General features: G+C 43.0%; 1 protein-coding gene across 7 annotated transcripts in view; it reads right to left on the bottom strand.

Moving 5' to 3' along the window:
* si:dkey-178k16.1 (protein 4.1) overlaps positions 1-16,255 on the bottom strand; it is a 118,492-nt gene that overhangs the window by 8,816 nt on the left and 93,421 nt on the right. The window contains exons 12-17 of one of the 7 annotated variants that reach the window (XM_014145841.2): positions 11,427-11,632; positions 8,633-8,671; positions 7,720-7,758; positions 5,104-5,262; positions 585-635; positions 13-375 (exon numbers count right to left, since the gene is read on the bottom strand). In XM_014145841.2, coding sequence (XP_014001316.1) covers positions 13-375; positions 585-635; positions 5,104-5,262; positions 7,720-7,758; positions 8,633-8,671; positions 11,427-11,632 — 857 coding nt within the window. Of the gene's footprint in view, positions 1-12; positions 376-584; positions 636-1,917; positions 3,094-5,103; positions 5,263-7,719; positions 7,759-8,632; positions 8,672-11,426; positions 11,633-16,255 lie in introns of those variants that run through there. The other 6 variants (XM_014145842.2, XM_014145846.2, XM_014145847.2 and 3 more) reach the window with 6 other exon arrangements.

The raw sequence follows: 16,255 nt of genomic DNA, 5'->3' as shown, positions 1-16,255 counted from the left end.
TGTGTACTTTACCTCGTGATGTCGGACCTCTTCGGTGTGTAGCTGCTTGGTAGGAGGGCTGCTGCTAGCCCCGGTGAGAGGAGCCGAGACGAGAGGTGGCGGGGTTCCCTGCAGGTCGATGCTCAGGCTGAGGCCCACGTCAGGTGACATGGGCCTCTCGCCCAGCTCCATCATGCCCCTGGAGAACTCCTCCATGCCCGTATGGAGGTCCATGAGGACAGTGAAGTCCACCTCGGCCTCCAGGCTGGACGTAGAGCTGACAGTGATGCTGGAGCACTTGCGCTCAATGCCCAGGTGGGTTTCCTTCAGGTACAGGGTCTCGTGGTCTTGGTCGTCCTCTGACACTGAGCCCAACCGCCGCTCCCACGGCTCCCTCTGCAGGTTAGATTGGAGAAGACGGACAAGAGAATGAAAAAAACATTGTTGGCTCAATACAAGGGACTTGATAGAAAGGTAAAACAGAAATATAAAATAATCATTCAAACATGAGACTTTGAGGTAAAATGAACAGGCTCATATTTTAACTTTGAAGAAGTTGAACATGCTAAAAAGTTTTTCACACATTGAATAAAACAGTGACTCACCATGGCTTCGTCAAAAGGCTCCTCATGAATGGCAGGTGTAGGAGGGGTCTCCTGTAGAAGGAAAATTAGGTTTGAATGATTGCAAAGCCAATTTTATTTAACCTAAAGAAACTGTAAAGAACAGCCATGAACTGTACACACATGAATATTTGCGTCATCCTTCTGACTGTCATAGAACAAGAAAATTCCCAGAGAGAATTCAAGGGTCTGCATTGTCAATGAATGCAGTGACATCACCTTGGGGTTTACTCTATACTTCAGTACAACGCTGGCTAAAAATATTTCCAAACAATGGAGTGATGGTGAAACCAACTGTATGACAAGTTATGAGCAACATATGTTGACGTCACCACACATAGCTGTTTCCACCATCCTTTTGTTGAAGACATTGTTCTAGCCAGTGGTTCCAAGATATTTTGCACATGCCAAGGCTGAGTAGGCTTCATAATGTCATGCTTATTCCATTGAAAGTAGACCTATGCTAACTGTAAGCTTACAGTTCATATATGAATAGTAAGCCTACATTTGTTCTAGCTCTAATAACTTGAGGTAATTGTTCACATAAGTTTCACACATGCACATAGGATGTGTTTAAAGTCAACATTATCACAAAATCATATTACTGTAAGTGCGATGGTAATGCCATGCACTGTTGAGGTTAGATAACAATACCTTCCAGGAATCAGGTATTTGTATACTTAAGTCCAGTGTACAAGTACCTCAGCCCTGAACAATGTGGCTGGCAGCGCTGCAGCCAAGAATTAGTGCATAACATCTCATAATAAATGTCGTATTGGCTATATATTGGCTATTGCTGCAGAGATGCCAACGCTGAACATTTTGGCCAAATGTCCAAATCGCACTGTTTGCAAACAAGAACATTATCAAACATTAGTGGCTTCAAAGGAAGGGGATGGTGCGAAAGCCTTTGACTCCTTGCAACAGCAACTACCTTTAGTCAGGGAGGTAAGAGGATGATGTTGGAAGGAGAGACTAGGTGTTAACGTGGTGACGAACAGACGCCAGAAGCTTAAGCAATGGAAACATTGCTTAAAGGCCCACCGGTTTCTAAAATGGACAAGCAGATGTTAAGCTTTGCAGAGGGAAACGAGAGCCAGGAGCTCCCGGGCCATGAACTTGTTAAGTCTCAAAATGCCATTGGCCAATGATTAGATGTGAAGGGCCACAGGCTTTGACCTACTTTTTCATATACAGCCGCATGAGTTCTACATGTGTATATTCAAGTGGATAAAAACAAGGCTGTGATCGACTTAAGCACATGCAATGCTTTAGTTTCCAGTGATAGACAGGCAGGTTAGGCAGACGACGTTACCGCTTGTTTCCTCTTGGTTGCTTCCTGGCTAGAGTTCCTGTAATGGCCGTTGCTAGAGTCGTTGGTGACATTCTGCCTGTTGCGAACTCTTGTCTCCCTGGACCACTGTGTTTTCAGAGGAAGGGTTGAAGGGGGAACTGCATGGGAGGCCAAAGCCTTTGAGCCAAAGGAAAAGGTGTCTGTAAAATCTGGGTAAGCCTCGGGATGTCCTTCATGGATTAGTCTTCCACCGTCAGTCCAGAAACTCGATCCAATAATGTTCCTCTGATCCTTGTGTTCACCTGTCCCTTGTAGCTCATTCTCTGGTAGCCGATGCTTTGTGACCTCTGTGTGCTGGTTGGTGGTTGTCATCCCTTGCTTGCTGTCATTTGCGTCAGGACATGCTGGAGGCAAACCTATTCTCTTCCTGGTTTCAGAGGGTTCCTCTGTTGATTGCATCATCCGAGTGTCATCTGCTCTTCCGGCCATGCCTCCTTCAGCTTGGGTTTGCGTTTGAGGGTTGATGACATCTTTGTTCCCCCCTTTATTCAAAGACTTCTTTGATCTCTGTGGCTTGAGAGGAACTATTCGGGTGACTTTGGAGTGTGATGCACTCCCAGTACTGTTGGAATAGTTTCCTCTCTCGGGCTTTGGTTCTTTTGTTTCCAGAGCTTCAGGTTCTCTCATATCCCTCTTTCTTTCAGACTCACTTCCACCTTGGTTGCTGTTATTTACAGATTCCATAGCGACCTGGCCATTGCTATTGTTTTTTCTCTCTGTGAACGATTCATACTGATACAGACTCTGCTTCAATTGTTTGCTTTTCATTTCAATCCTCTCTTTGGAATAGAGATTATCCGCTGGAGGTGAATCAAATCCATTCTCTTCAACACTGTTCCTTGAGAAAAAGGTGTCATATGAATACGTATTACTTCCAAAGATTGCATCATCCATGGAGTGCATATCCTTATGTCCAGTTGCAGTGAAATCTGTTTCTTGTCTTTGGGATCTCGATCCAGTGCCACCTACTTTAGTTTTTCCAGATTCCTGAGGTGAAGTTATAGGCTTCATCTCTGTTGTTTTTCCAACTTGCACATCCTCAGACACCATACCAATACATGTGTCCTTGGGATCAAAAGCTAAGTGCAGTGTATAGGGAGAGGACTGATTCTGTTCTTCTTTTGAGCTTCCGCGAGCACCATCTTGCTTTTCACTCAATATGGAATCCACAGAGGCCTATATATTGGTAAAAACACAGATTCATTAAGCTGCATGTACTATTCTGATGCATTACTATTGAGTTTGTTACACCATATCACCCCATGGACTTAAGGTAGTATGTCATTTGAAAGGACTGGAATCGCGAAAGCTACAATTTGTAAGTCGCTCTGGATAAGAGCGTCTGCTAAATGACTTAAATGTAAATATATATGGTGGAAGACTATTTTTATACAAGTTGGAGTTTTCGCAAATATTGTTACACCTATCTATTAGAGAGCCGTGTTTCGGGTTGCTCTTTTATCAGCATTTTGCAATGGAAGCCAACTACTTGTAGTCATGGGCAGGGGGACAAACAGAGTATGAGGGTGCCTGTCCTTCCAATTAAGTGGTAAGTGAAACCCTCTCAGCAAACATGCCAACATTGGCATGATGTGGGCCCAATGCAGCCTAAAATATTGGCTCAATGTAGGCTGCCCACATTTGGGCAAAGCACATTTGCTCGTCGGCTCCAGGTTGCCTCTAACACTGTACCCAAACCGGCCACGCTCGTGCGCCATCGTGTGCAAATTGACTTTGTCCCCCCACACCAAACATGATATTCACACGCAGGTTAAAATATCCAAACAAACTCTTTAACCAATTATATTAATTTGGGGACTGGTCGAAAAACATTAAACATTTATGGCAATTTAGCTAGCTAGCTTGCAGTTGCTAGCTAATTTGTCCGATTTAGCTAGCTTGCTGTTGCTAGCTAATTTGTCCTGGGATATAAACGTTCAGTTGTTATATATATTTTTTTCAGTTCATCTTTCAATCCCCCATGTGGGTATAACCAATGAGGAGATGACACGTGGGTATCTGCTTCTATAAACCAATGATGAGATGGGAGAGGCAGGACTTGCACTTGCACGACGCGAGCGGTGTGGTCAGCATGTGAGGCAGGGCAGCCCTCACTTCGCCTGAAATAAGCCCACCCTTTGATCGGCTGCCCTTATTGGGCCCCAATATGCGCTTATAGTATTGGCCCTAAGTGTATTGCTGACCTTATGCCAATTTACCAGTTTAATCTATTATTTAATGGAGATGTATTTATTCATAATGTATTTAATGCAATTGAACACATTTTCTAGCCTTAAAGGTATTTAGCAAACTTGTTTTATTGTATCTGAAAGACAACAAATACTATCATACATATATTTTTTTACAATTTCACATGCACTTATTTAAATCAACTTCTTCGATGTAAACTCCCCAAAATCTTACATGGATTTTTGGCCGGTACTGTATGTGTTTTAGCTTATAGATGTGTCTGTGTTGGGTTTAGAGAAAAATAGGCGTGTGTTGTTATTCCGGTCGCTGACTGAGGCAGTACGACCTTCAAAGCTGAGGCAGTTACATCTACCATTTATTTTCTCTGTCTCAGTATGTCACTGGTGAGATTTTCATCTTTCTGGCAGTATAAGCATTACTAGTTATTGTTTACGTCCCTCTCATGATAAATAATGACTTTTGGGTATGTCTATTTGAATCAACATTTTGCCATTACATCTAACAGGTTAAACACTTCATCATTGGCAGTGTACAAGATACATTTTTGGGGGGCATCACACAACAGAACACTTGAACAACAGAACAAACTGGAACAACCCTCTCAGTAACAGTTGCACAAAAATAACTGCAATCCATGGCCCCAAATATTCTAATGAGCACAGCCTCTACATTATGAAGTAGCTGGCTTGGTGTAGGCTGTGCTGGGCTAGCCCGTGAGGGGCTGGTGTTGGCTTGGTGTGGGCTAGCCCGTGCTGGGCTAGCCCGTGAGGGGCTGGTGTTGGCTTGGTGTGGGCTAGCCCGTGCCAACATTGCCCACCGAATACCCACAGGGGGCCAATGGGGTCATGTTTGCTGGGCTGGTGAGAATGAGTATACAGTAAGTTTCCAAATGAGAGTTTTGGAAAGTAACATCGCAAGGACCCCCCCCCCCCTTACCGGTTTCCTCTCTGGGGTGCCTCCAGGGGGTGTGGCTGTGGACAGGCGTTTCTCCCTCTGTGACAGCTTGCTGTTGGGCTCCCTGAGAGCTCTCTTTAGTTCGTTGATGCTGGCCTGGTGCTTCTGCAGGACATCCTCGGGCTTGTCCAGGAACTGCTGCTAGACAGAGAGAGGGAGATAGGTCACAGACTGGAGTTAGTATTCTTCCTACTTCCATTTCAGACATCTCAGGGATCGAACCAGACATGGACATTTGAATGAAAAGGGCCGCGTTAATGATCAATTATGTGTTTGTAATTCTTCATCTCAAATTCCACCCTCATTTCAATTCTTCTCAGAGCTCACAACATGGATGTTACAACAAATATCCAATCTGTTTCTGATATGGGCTAAATAATGAGACTAACGCTGCTATGCATGGATGAAGAGTATAGACATGGACCCCATTACACTCCTCTTGAGTAATGAGTACGTCGTTGTTTATCTGCCCTGGAATTACATATTTCTGGCAAGCGATATCTTGAATTTTCCAGATGACCAAATCACACACTATGAAAGACTTTAAAATCAACTAATGTTATGTCATCCTCAGTGGTAATGTTATCTGATTAATATCTTTCAATCATGATTACATGATGTTAATGACATTTTTATGTTTCCTTCAAGGCTTGCAATACTTTATTGGGTAACACTTTACTTGACACCCAGCATCATAATAAGTTATGACATGGTCATGACTATGTCATAATATGTCATAACAGCTGACATAACTTGTCATAACCTGTGATAATATGGTCATAACACTGTCATGACACATATTTATATTTGTTGTGACATATACTGCGTTATTTTATGGCTGGTTCTGACACCTACATAAGAGTGTAACAACCCACAAAACCTACCACGGTGGTTATTTTACATTATGGCTGGTTATGACATCTACATACTGTAAGAGTGTCAAAACCCACAAAACCTACCACACAAGGCAAAACATTCCATTACACCATAGCCTAAGTGTCAACAGAATGTTTATGAAGTATATATATTTTTTTAATTTACCATATTAAATTATCATTGTAATTGCGCACACATTGATGTCAAACACACTCCAATTCACATACTGTCCCAACAGACCTACAGATGACGCAGAATCTCAATCTCACTCCACAATGCCCTTTCCCACCTTGACAAAAGGAACACCTATGTGAGAATGCTGTTCATTGACTACAGCTCAGCGTTCAACACCATAGTGCCCACAAAGCTCATCAGTAAGCTAAGGACCCTGGGACTAAACACCTCCCTCTGCAACTGGATCCTAGACTTCCTGACGGGCTGCCCCCAGGTGGTAAGGGTAGGCAACAACACATCTGCCACGCTGATCCTCAACAATGGGGCCCCTCAGGGGGGCGTGCTTAGTCCCCTCCTGTACTCCCTGTTCACCCACGACTGTGTGGCCAAGCACGACTCCAACACCATCATTAAGTTTGCTGACGACACAACAGTGGTAGGCCTGATCACCGACAATGATGAGACAAGGAGGAGGTCAGAAACCTGGCAGTGTTCCAGAACAACAACCTCTCCCTCAATGTGAGCAAGACAAAGAAGATGATATTTGACTAGAGGAAAAGGAAGGCCAAACAGACCCCCATTAACATCAACAGGGCTGTAGTGGAGCAGGTCAAGAGTTTCAAGTTCCTTGGTGTCCACATTACCAACAAACTATCATGGTCCAAACACACTAAGACAGTCGTGAAGAGGGCACGCCAACACCTTTTCCCCCTCAGGAGACTGAAAGGATTTGGCATGGGCCCCCAGATCCTCAAAAAGTTCAAGAGCAGCACCATCGAGAGCATCCTGACCGGTTGTATCACCGCCTGGTATGGCAATTGCTTGGCATCCGACCGTAAGAGAATGCCAAGAGTGTGCAAAGCTGTCATCAAGGCAAAGGGTGGATACTTTGAAAAACCTAAAATAAAAAATATGTTTTTAATTTGTTTAACACTTTTTTGGTTACTACATGATTCCATATGTGTAATTTCATAGTTTTGATGTCTTCACTATTATTCTACAATGTAGAAAATATAAAAAATAAAGAAAAACCCTTGAATGAGTAGGTGTGTCCAAACTTTTGACTGGTACTGTATGTCACAAATGTAAATATATGGGTCATGACAGTGTAATGACCATATTATGACAGGTTATGACAAATTGTCAGCTGTTATGACATATTATGACATGGTTATGACCGTGTCATAACATGTTACGACACTGGGTGTCAAGTCACTTTATTGGAAAACTGTATTATTATAATGTAGCTTAATAGAGACTGTGGCTATAAAGGCGATAGAACAAAAATGCAGAATACTCCGTCTCCTACTCGCTTTGTCTATGTTAACAATGTCCAACCCTACAACTAAACTTTTACAATAAAGTTGTCCTTGGTTGTAAAAAATAAATAAATGCAATCAAACTGACTGAAGCTGTACTGAACAACATATATTGCTGCCCGTACTGATCGACACAGTCACGATGAGATACACAGCACAGCACATAACAGCACACCTGGTGAGGGGTCACAGAGGGAGAGCACAGGCACAGAGCAAGGAGAAGCAGTACCTCCTGTTGGGGGCGTGGGGTGGCCAGATCCTGGTCCGACTGGGGGAAGGGGACGGGGTGGGTAGAGCAGAGGCATGGTGGAAGAGGTGGGGTGGGGGTGGGGCACGTGCAGAGACAAAGAGGAAGAGTACCGCAGGTGAGTCAAGAAGGCAGGCACATACACACACACCCACACAGAGGCTGTGTTGGTAGCATCCAAGCATCTCACTGAGAGTGAGTTCGTTCGGCGATGGAAACATCTAGCATTTGGAGACAGATGTACAGAGAGATAGATGTAGACTGGTGAATTACATAAATGCTGTAACTGAGATATTTGGAGGAAGGACTCAGTCTCGTGCTATTTCTCACTCCAAACATTCCAATGGCAAAGTATGAAAGATCAGCATTCAAGGACCTAGATGTTGTCATTGATAGTTCAAAGTGAAGGTTTTAAATGGTGTTTCCTTTTGTATTATGGAGATGAATGTAAATCAAACATACAGTAGCTGTGTTCAAGCTCAGCTAATCCTTCTATTGACAATGTACACATGAAAATGGTAATGCACCCATTATTGAACACAGCTGGCCACTCAGATGCACTGAAATGAATTCCCTATGTAGACATATTACAAACACTGACCAAACACAGTCTAAATACCTTGATAGTACCCAGACTTCATAATGCCATTAGCCTACCCTAGACTACTATGACGGTGATCCAATTTAAAGTCAAGTGATGTGATTTAGGCTGTGCACAAAGCCAAGGGATCTAACAAAGCCATGACTGTACTGTCCATGAGGAATAACACTTGGAGTAATAACCTAGCTACAAGTCAGAAGAGGCTGAATAAAGATATAAACAACACAAAAACCCAGAACAGACAGACAAACAGACATACAGACAGACAGACACTAGTCATCACAAACGAAGTACCTCAGGCTTTGAGTCTACTGGCGAGCCTGCCTCCTCACCCTGCAAGCGAGAAGGTGGGAAGAGAGAAGCGTTGTTCAGTGGGGCGCAGGAAGCCACAGCAGGAAGAGGAGAAAAGGAATTTCAGGAGAGTGAAGGGTGCAACAGGGTGAGGGGAAAGACAGCATGTTAGATTTGAAGAGGAGATCAAGGAAACAGAGCACAGAGAAGGGTATGAGTTCCACGCAGAGGAGCAGAGGGGAGGGAAGAGAAGAGGAGCCGAGGAGAGAGGGAATATGGATTAGACTAAAGTGAATGCAGGAGAGAGGGATGAGAGTAAGTCAGGGGCTCACATGATGGACTTTCTCACTGTGCTGCAGGTTAGGCATTCTGATATTTCAAAACGCACTTATTTAGACATTGATGGAACTGGAACTACAAGGGGAGGGATATGAGTAAAATTAAACGTTCTTCTCTGTATCTTATGCATATAATTTCGAAAAACTAGTTAGGTACGTACATTTAATAAATAACCACAATTCCAACAAACCTGAATTTAACTTACTAACCAAGGGTCTCATTTTACAAGGTTCTTTTGTTTTCAACCATATTAATAGAGTTACAATAATAAAACGGGGTGGCTGTGTGGCCAAAAACATCAGACGCCTCTTCCCGACAGCTTAACAACAGAAGCTTCTGAGCATGTGCGCGATTCTCTACTTTACAATTTGTGTGTGTGTGTGTGTGTGTGTGTGTGTGTGTGTGTGTGTGTGTGTGTGTGTGTGCGTGCGTGCGTGCGTGTGTGTGTGTGTGTGAAATTGGGAGTTAGTGTTCAGGATTCATTTAGTTTTGATCATTTTTGGATACATGTTAATACCATATATTTTCTGTGGAAAAATCTATACAACCAAGCAACCCCTGTCACCTATGCTTTAGCAATCAACTTGTGAAATTGGCTAATAATTCACTAAAACATAAACAAAACTGCCTCACATTGTATCCTGGTGTTGCCTTGCATGCTCTCCCCACTGAAAAGAATGTATCCTGGTAACATCCATATGGTTACTAACACTATAATATTTCTCATGAAGGCTGCTATTGTACCTGGAAGAAAACATTTGGGCACGACACTACCACTGGCGATAACGTCTCCGATCCTGTCTCAGCTCGCATATCTCACAGCGTCTGTAACACATGCGCAGAATGTGATTTGATTGTTTAGCTCTGGGGAAGAGGCGTCCAATTCAGATATAATAAAAAGGGGGGATCTAACAATACATCCACGTTAGGTAGAAAGCTAGACTTTCACTCACTGTCATGTGAATTTGGACAGTGAACCACATTGGCTCTATACCAGGGGTGGGCAAACTATGTCCCGTGTTGTTGACAAACAAATCGGTTAAAACAAAATGTGTGAGGCCCTCCGTTGAATTTCAAAATCCCGATGTGGCCCTTGAGCTAAAACGTTTGCCCACCCCTGCTTTATATTCAAGCATTTTCGATTTGAGATCGAATATTTCATTTGAGGCGACAGTACACAATGTCATCTTTTATTTGAGGGTATTTTCATTATGTTTTACCATTTAGAAATTAAAGCACCTAATGGCCGTGCCCGAAATCTGTCTTGCCTACTACTTACTTAAACTACATACTATGTACTAATAGTACTGCATACTACTTAAGAACATACTATTTAGTAAAAACGTATGCAGTAAGCAATAAATATCAACCTATTACTCAGCCATACTGAGAAACCGTCATCTAATGCGCAATCACGCTTGTTCCCTGCAATTTGTTCATTTTTGTAGAGTGAGTTCCCTATTCTGATTATCAGCTGTTGTCAAACACACGTGGGTGTGAAAATACAATTCTCTTCCTTTGTGCAGCGATTTCTACTAGGTGAAACGCTGAAATTTCACATTCTATAAAACGCATACCCAAAAAGCCTAGCACTTAGAACTCAAGGGTATTCGGACACGGCCTATGTATCTAGTCCCCCCATTTGAAGAAGTCTTAAGTATTTGGACAAATTCACGTATAGTGTATTAAATAAGTCAAGCGTATAGTATTTGGTTGCATATTCCTAGCATGCAATGAGTACAACTACATTTGCAGTTTGTTTTGGTTGTGCTTTGGGTTATGTTTTGCCCAATAGAAACTGAATGGTGAATGATGACTGAAGTCATTTTATTTCTTAGTGAGCAGGTAAGATTTTTCTGAACACTTCTAAATGAATCCTGATAATGCTATGATTAAGAAAAAATAATGAATGAATCATGATGAGTGAGAAGGTTACAGAGGCTACAACAAAACATGCTAATCTCTCACCATTACCAATAACAGAGAAGGTTAGCATTTGGGGGGATATGATCTTTGTGCCTCTGTAACTTTCTCACTCATCATTATTCACGAATCATCCATTATCATGGTAGCGTCCACATGAATGAAGAAGTGTTCAGAAACATCTTCTATTCTTACTTACAATACAAGTGACTCCAAAGTGACACAATATATTATTCACCATTCAGTTCCTATTGGGCAAAATATAATCTGAAACACAACCAAAACAAACTGCAAATACGTCCAAGAAGTTTGTAGAGTCACGAGCTTGATGTAGTCATTGAGTGCAAGGAATATGGGACCAAATAGTATGAAACGTTTGTGAATTTGTCTAAATACTTACTTACAAAATGGCAGAAAATGATCCTTTATCCTTTCACCTGTGATCAGTGATCCTCATGATGGAGAGGACTCAAGGAAAAAGGGAGCCATCATCTACTATGAATATAGGGTCTGCCACCCTTGCCTCGCCTTGTACCTTCAGCTCCATGGTCTTGGCGGACATGGTAACACCATCAGTCTCCTCGTCCTGATCCTGGTACTCCTGGTCTTGTTCCTGGTAATCCTGATCCTGGTCTAGGTCCAGACTGCCCTCTTGTTCCAGGTCTTCTCTGGACAGGAACTGGGTGTGATCACTGGAGCTGCGCTGGGACAGCTGGTCCATGCTGTCTCCCAGGGCTGAGGCTGGGCAGGGGGATGGGGGTAGGGGGCAGGGCACACAAAGGATGGCAGAGAAAAGAGAGAAAAGCTAGTCAGCCCTGGCTCACAGAAAGCAAGAGAAAGGTCAACATTGTCTGTACAGTAAATTATGATTGATCGAGATTATACAATTTGTTTACATTGACATCCATTTTACATGTAAGTATTTATCTCCTTACAGTTGAGGCAGGGTAAACTGATTCAGGAGTCAGAACATAGATTATGGCCAGGAGTCATTCAAAGGTGCGTTCATAGCCATGGAAAGATGTTTGGTGGGGGATGCATGCACTACATCGGTCCGCTAATACAGGACCAGTAAAGGCCCAGTGCACTACGTCTGTGAATATATATTTCAGGGGGTGCTGCAGCAACCTCAGCACCCCTACTTTAAAGAAATTAAATGATTTCACCTTTATTTAACACGGTAGGCCATTTGAGAACAAGTTCTCATTTACAACTGTGACCTGGCCAAGATAAAGCAAAGCAGTGCGACAAAAACAACAACACAGAGTTACACATGGGCTAAACAAACATACAGTCAATAACACAATAGGAAAATCTATGTACAGTGTGTGCAAATGTAGTAAGATTAGGGAGGTAAGGCAATAAATAGGCCATAAAGGCGAAATAATTACAATGTAGCATTAACACTTGAGTGATAGTTGTGCAGATGATGTTGTGCAAGTAGGGATACTGGGGTGCAAAGAGCCAAAAAAATTATAAATAACAATATGGGGATGAGGTAGTTGGGTGTACTATTTACAGATGGGCTATGTACAGGTGCAATGATCGGTAAGCTGCTCTGACAGCTGATGCTTAAAGTTAGTGAGGGAGATATAAGTCTCCAGCTTCAGTGATTTTTGCAATTCGTTCCAGTCATTGGCAGCAGAGAACTGGAAGGAAAGGCGGCCAAAGGAGGAGCTGGCTTTGGGGATGACCAGTGAAATATACCTGCTGGAGTGTGTGCTACAGGTGGGTGTTGCTATGGTGACCAGTGAGCTGAGATAAGGCAGGGCTTTACCTAGCAAAGACTTATAGATGACCTGGAGCTAGTGGGTTTGGCTACAAATATGAAGCAAGGCTCAGCCAACGAGAGCATACAGGTCGCAGTGGTGGGTAGTATATCGGGCTCTGGTGACAAAACGGATGGCACTGTGATAGACTACATCCAATTTGCTGAGTAGAGTGTTGAAGGCTATTTTGTAAATGACATCGCTGAAGTCAAGGATCGGTAGGATAGTAGTTTTACGAGGGTATGTTTAGCAGCATAAGTGAAGCAGGCTTTGTTGGTCCGGACAACATGCCCTCCGATTTGACACACTGAACTCTATCTGAGAAGTAGTATAGTCGTGGCCAAAAGTTTTGAGAATGGCACAAATATTAATTTTCACAAAGTCTGCTGCCTCAGTTTGTATGATGGCAATTTGCATATACTCCAGAATGTTATGAAGAGTGATCAGATGAATTTCAATTAATTGCAAAGTCCATTGCAAATGAACTGAATGCCAAAAAAACATTTCCACTGCATTTCAGCCCTGCCACAAAAGGACCAGCTGACATCATGTCAGTGATTCTCTCGTTAACACAGGTGTGAGTGTTGACGAGGACAAGGCTGGAGATCACTCTGTCATGCTGATTGAGTTCGAAAAACAGACTGGAAGCTTCAAAAGGAGGGTGGTGCTTGGAATCATTGTTCTTCTTCTGTCAATCATGGTTACCTGCAAGGAAAATCATTGCTTTGCACAAAAAGGTCTTCACAGGCAAGTATATTGCTGCCAGTAAGATTGCACCTAAATCAACCATTTATCGGATCATCAAGAACTTCAAGGAGAGCGGTTCAATTGTTGTGAAGAAGGCTTTAGGTCGCCCAAGAAAGTCCAGCAAGCGCCAGGACCGTCTCCTAAACTTGATTCAGCTGCGGGATCGGGGCACCACCAGTACAGAGCTTGCTCAGGAATGGCAGCAGGCACCTGCGAGTGCATCTGCATGCACAGTGAGGCGAAGACTTTTGGAGGATGGTCTGGTGTCAAGAAGGGTGGCAAAGAAGCCACTTCTCTCCAGGAAAAACATCAGGGACAGACTGATATTCTGCAAAAGGTACAGGGATTGGACTGCTGAGGACTGGGGAAAAGTCATTTTCTCTGATGAATCCCCTTTCCGATTGTTTGGGGCATCCAGAAAAAAGCCTGCCCGGAGAAGACAAGGTGAACACTACCATCAGTCCTGTGTCATGCCAACAGTAAAGCGTCCTGAGACCATTCATGTTTGGGGTTGCTTCTCAGCCAAGGGAGTGAGCTCACTCACAATTTTGCCTAAGCACACAGCCATGAATAAAGAATGGTACCAACACATCCTCCGAGAGCAACTTCTCCCAACCAACCAGGAACAGTTTGGTGACGAACAATGCCTTTTAGAGCACCTTGGAGCACCTTGCCATAAGGCAAAAGTGATAACTAAGTGGCTCGGGGAACAAAACATAAAAATGTTGGGTCCATGGCCAGGAAACTCCCCAGACCTTAATCCCATTGAGAACTTGTGGTCAATCCTCAAGAGGCGGGTGGACAAACAAAAACCCACAAATGCTGACAAACTCCAAGCATTGATTATGCAAGAATCAGCTGCCATCAGTCAGGATGTGGCCTAGAAGTTAATCGACAGCATGCCAGGGCGGATTGCAGAGTTCTTGAAAAAGAAGGGTCAACACTGCAAATATTGACTCTTTGCATCAACTTCATGTAATTGTCAATAAAAGCCTTTGAGACTTATGAAATGCTTGTAATTATACTTCAGTATTCCATAGTAACATCTGACAAAAATATCTAAAGACACTGAAGCAGCAAACTTTGTGGAAATTAATATTTGTGTCATTCTCAAAACTTTTGGCCATGACTGTGTCATGACTGTCCTGATCAGGTCAGGGTACAGGAGAACACCACCCTACAGATTATCTCCCAAACCCCCAACAGAGGAGGAGAGATCTAGGGGTCTGAAGATGTGGGGGTTTTATGACCCCTCACGCCCATAATAAACCTTAGGCCACAGAGAAATTCCTTTGTCCTCACAATGGAGAACTGGCCTCAGAACATTAAACATGCAATAAAGGGACTTTGGAACAATGGTTTCCGTCAGCCACAATGGTGGTCATGACGAGAGGTGGAATATGAAAATGTATGTAACTTTTGTATTGTTATTAAAGGTTAAGAGATGACGTTATTATGAAAACATTGTACCTTTAAGAGTTTTCCCAGTATATGCCTGATGTTTTTATACATTGTACGTTGTGTGGAAAATATCCAAATCAAAGAGAATGTTTTGGTAAGGATGAAATGTGAAGTTAGTGTCTAAAATTGGATTTTAGTCAAATCTAGGCCTTGTCCCTTAACTTGGTACGCCCAGAGAATTGCCCTAAAGGCGGTTACGCCCACTTCTGACCCGAGGGTATAAGACAGGAGAGTGAAGAATTAACATATCAAACTAAGTGACCCCAAGCTGCAGCGAAGGTCTAACAAAGTCAACGAACCCCAAAACGAAACACAAGGTTGAAGACAAAGAAATCTTTTTCTACACGAGCTACGGACGAGTAGCTGTGTCTAAGCGGATGAATTCAAGCCGAACCACCCAGCCTCCACTCTCCATTGAATCGGGTTATCTACACCGTTCGAGTCCTAAGTTGTGAGCTCTGAGCTACAGAGCTGTCTGTCCTCAGAAGACCCCTTTCAGATCAAGGGCGAGGGATCAGACCACTAAGCCAAGAAGGACACTGACATCGTGAGGACAACCAGAGAGTTGCGCCGGAGAAGTGCGTCATTGAGAAGCCTAAACGACCAACTCGGAGCTTCCCACCTGAGACCTCCAACACGTAATTACATCATTATATTCTGACCCATAAGAGCGGCAGTTCGGGGCAAGGCTAGGTTTAAATAAGCATGGCTGACAAATGAACCCAAATGTATATTTCTCTTGTGTACTTTCTTTGTTTCTCTCTCTTTCAAATCCACATTTTGGGTAACACGCGCCATAGTGTGTTGGCCCGTTATACTAAGTCCTAATCAATAGCCTAGACTGTGTTTTGTGTATGTGTATTTTTATCATCATTTTAGCTTGCTAGTAAATAAATAATCAACTAAGATTGGTGTGGTAAACTCATTGGTGTAGCCCGGGTTCGTGCAGATTCCCGGATTATGCGACGTTCAGACATGAGACAAGAGGTTGATTAATTTAGCGACTGTTGTAAAATCGATATTCTGATATCCTTTGAGTTAATTTGGGAAATAGAAACTCAATCAAATAATTTTCCCATGGTGCCCCAGGTTAATGAGTTAATAATTGCTTGATTCATTGCTTAATTCATTTAATCACGCAATTATAAACCGTTAATCATTCGATGAGCAACAGTCGTCACATTAACTAATACAACGTCACGACATATGGCGCCCCCTGTGAGGAGTCTAAGATAGGACTAGGCCGAGTCCATATCAATTGTGTAGCAAGATATATACATTCCATTAATAGCTATAGGCAGGACTAGTGCGGGAGAGAAGTGTGTGTGTCGTTCCATTTCACCCAGATACTGGTCGGAAGAGAACGACCCCTGTTGTATATCTGACT

Source organism: Salmo salar, chromosome ssa15, assembly GCF_905237065.1.
Source record: "Salmo salar chromosome ssa15, Ssal_v3.1, whole genome shotgun sequence".
Lineage (NCBI taxonomy): Eukaryota > Metazoa > Chordata > Actinopteri > Salmoniformes > Salmonidae > Salmo > Salmo salar.
The sequence above is the reverse complement of the archived record's forward strand: the minus strand, read 5'-3'. Positions and strand labels throughout refer to the sequence as shown.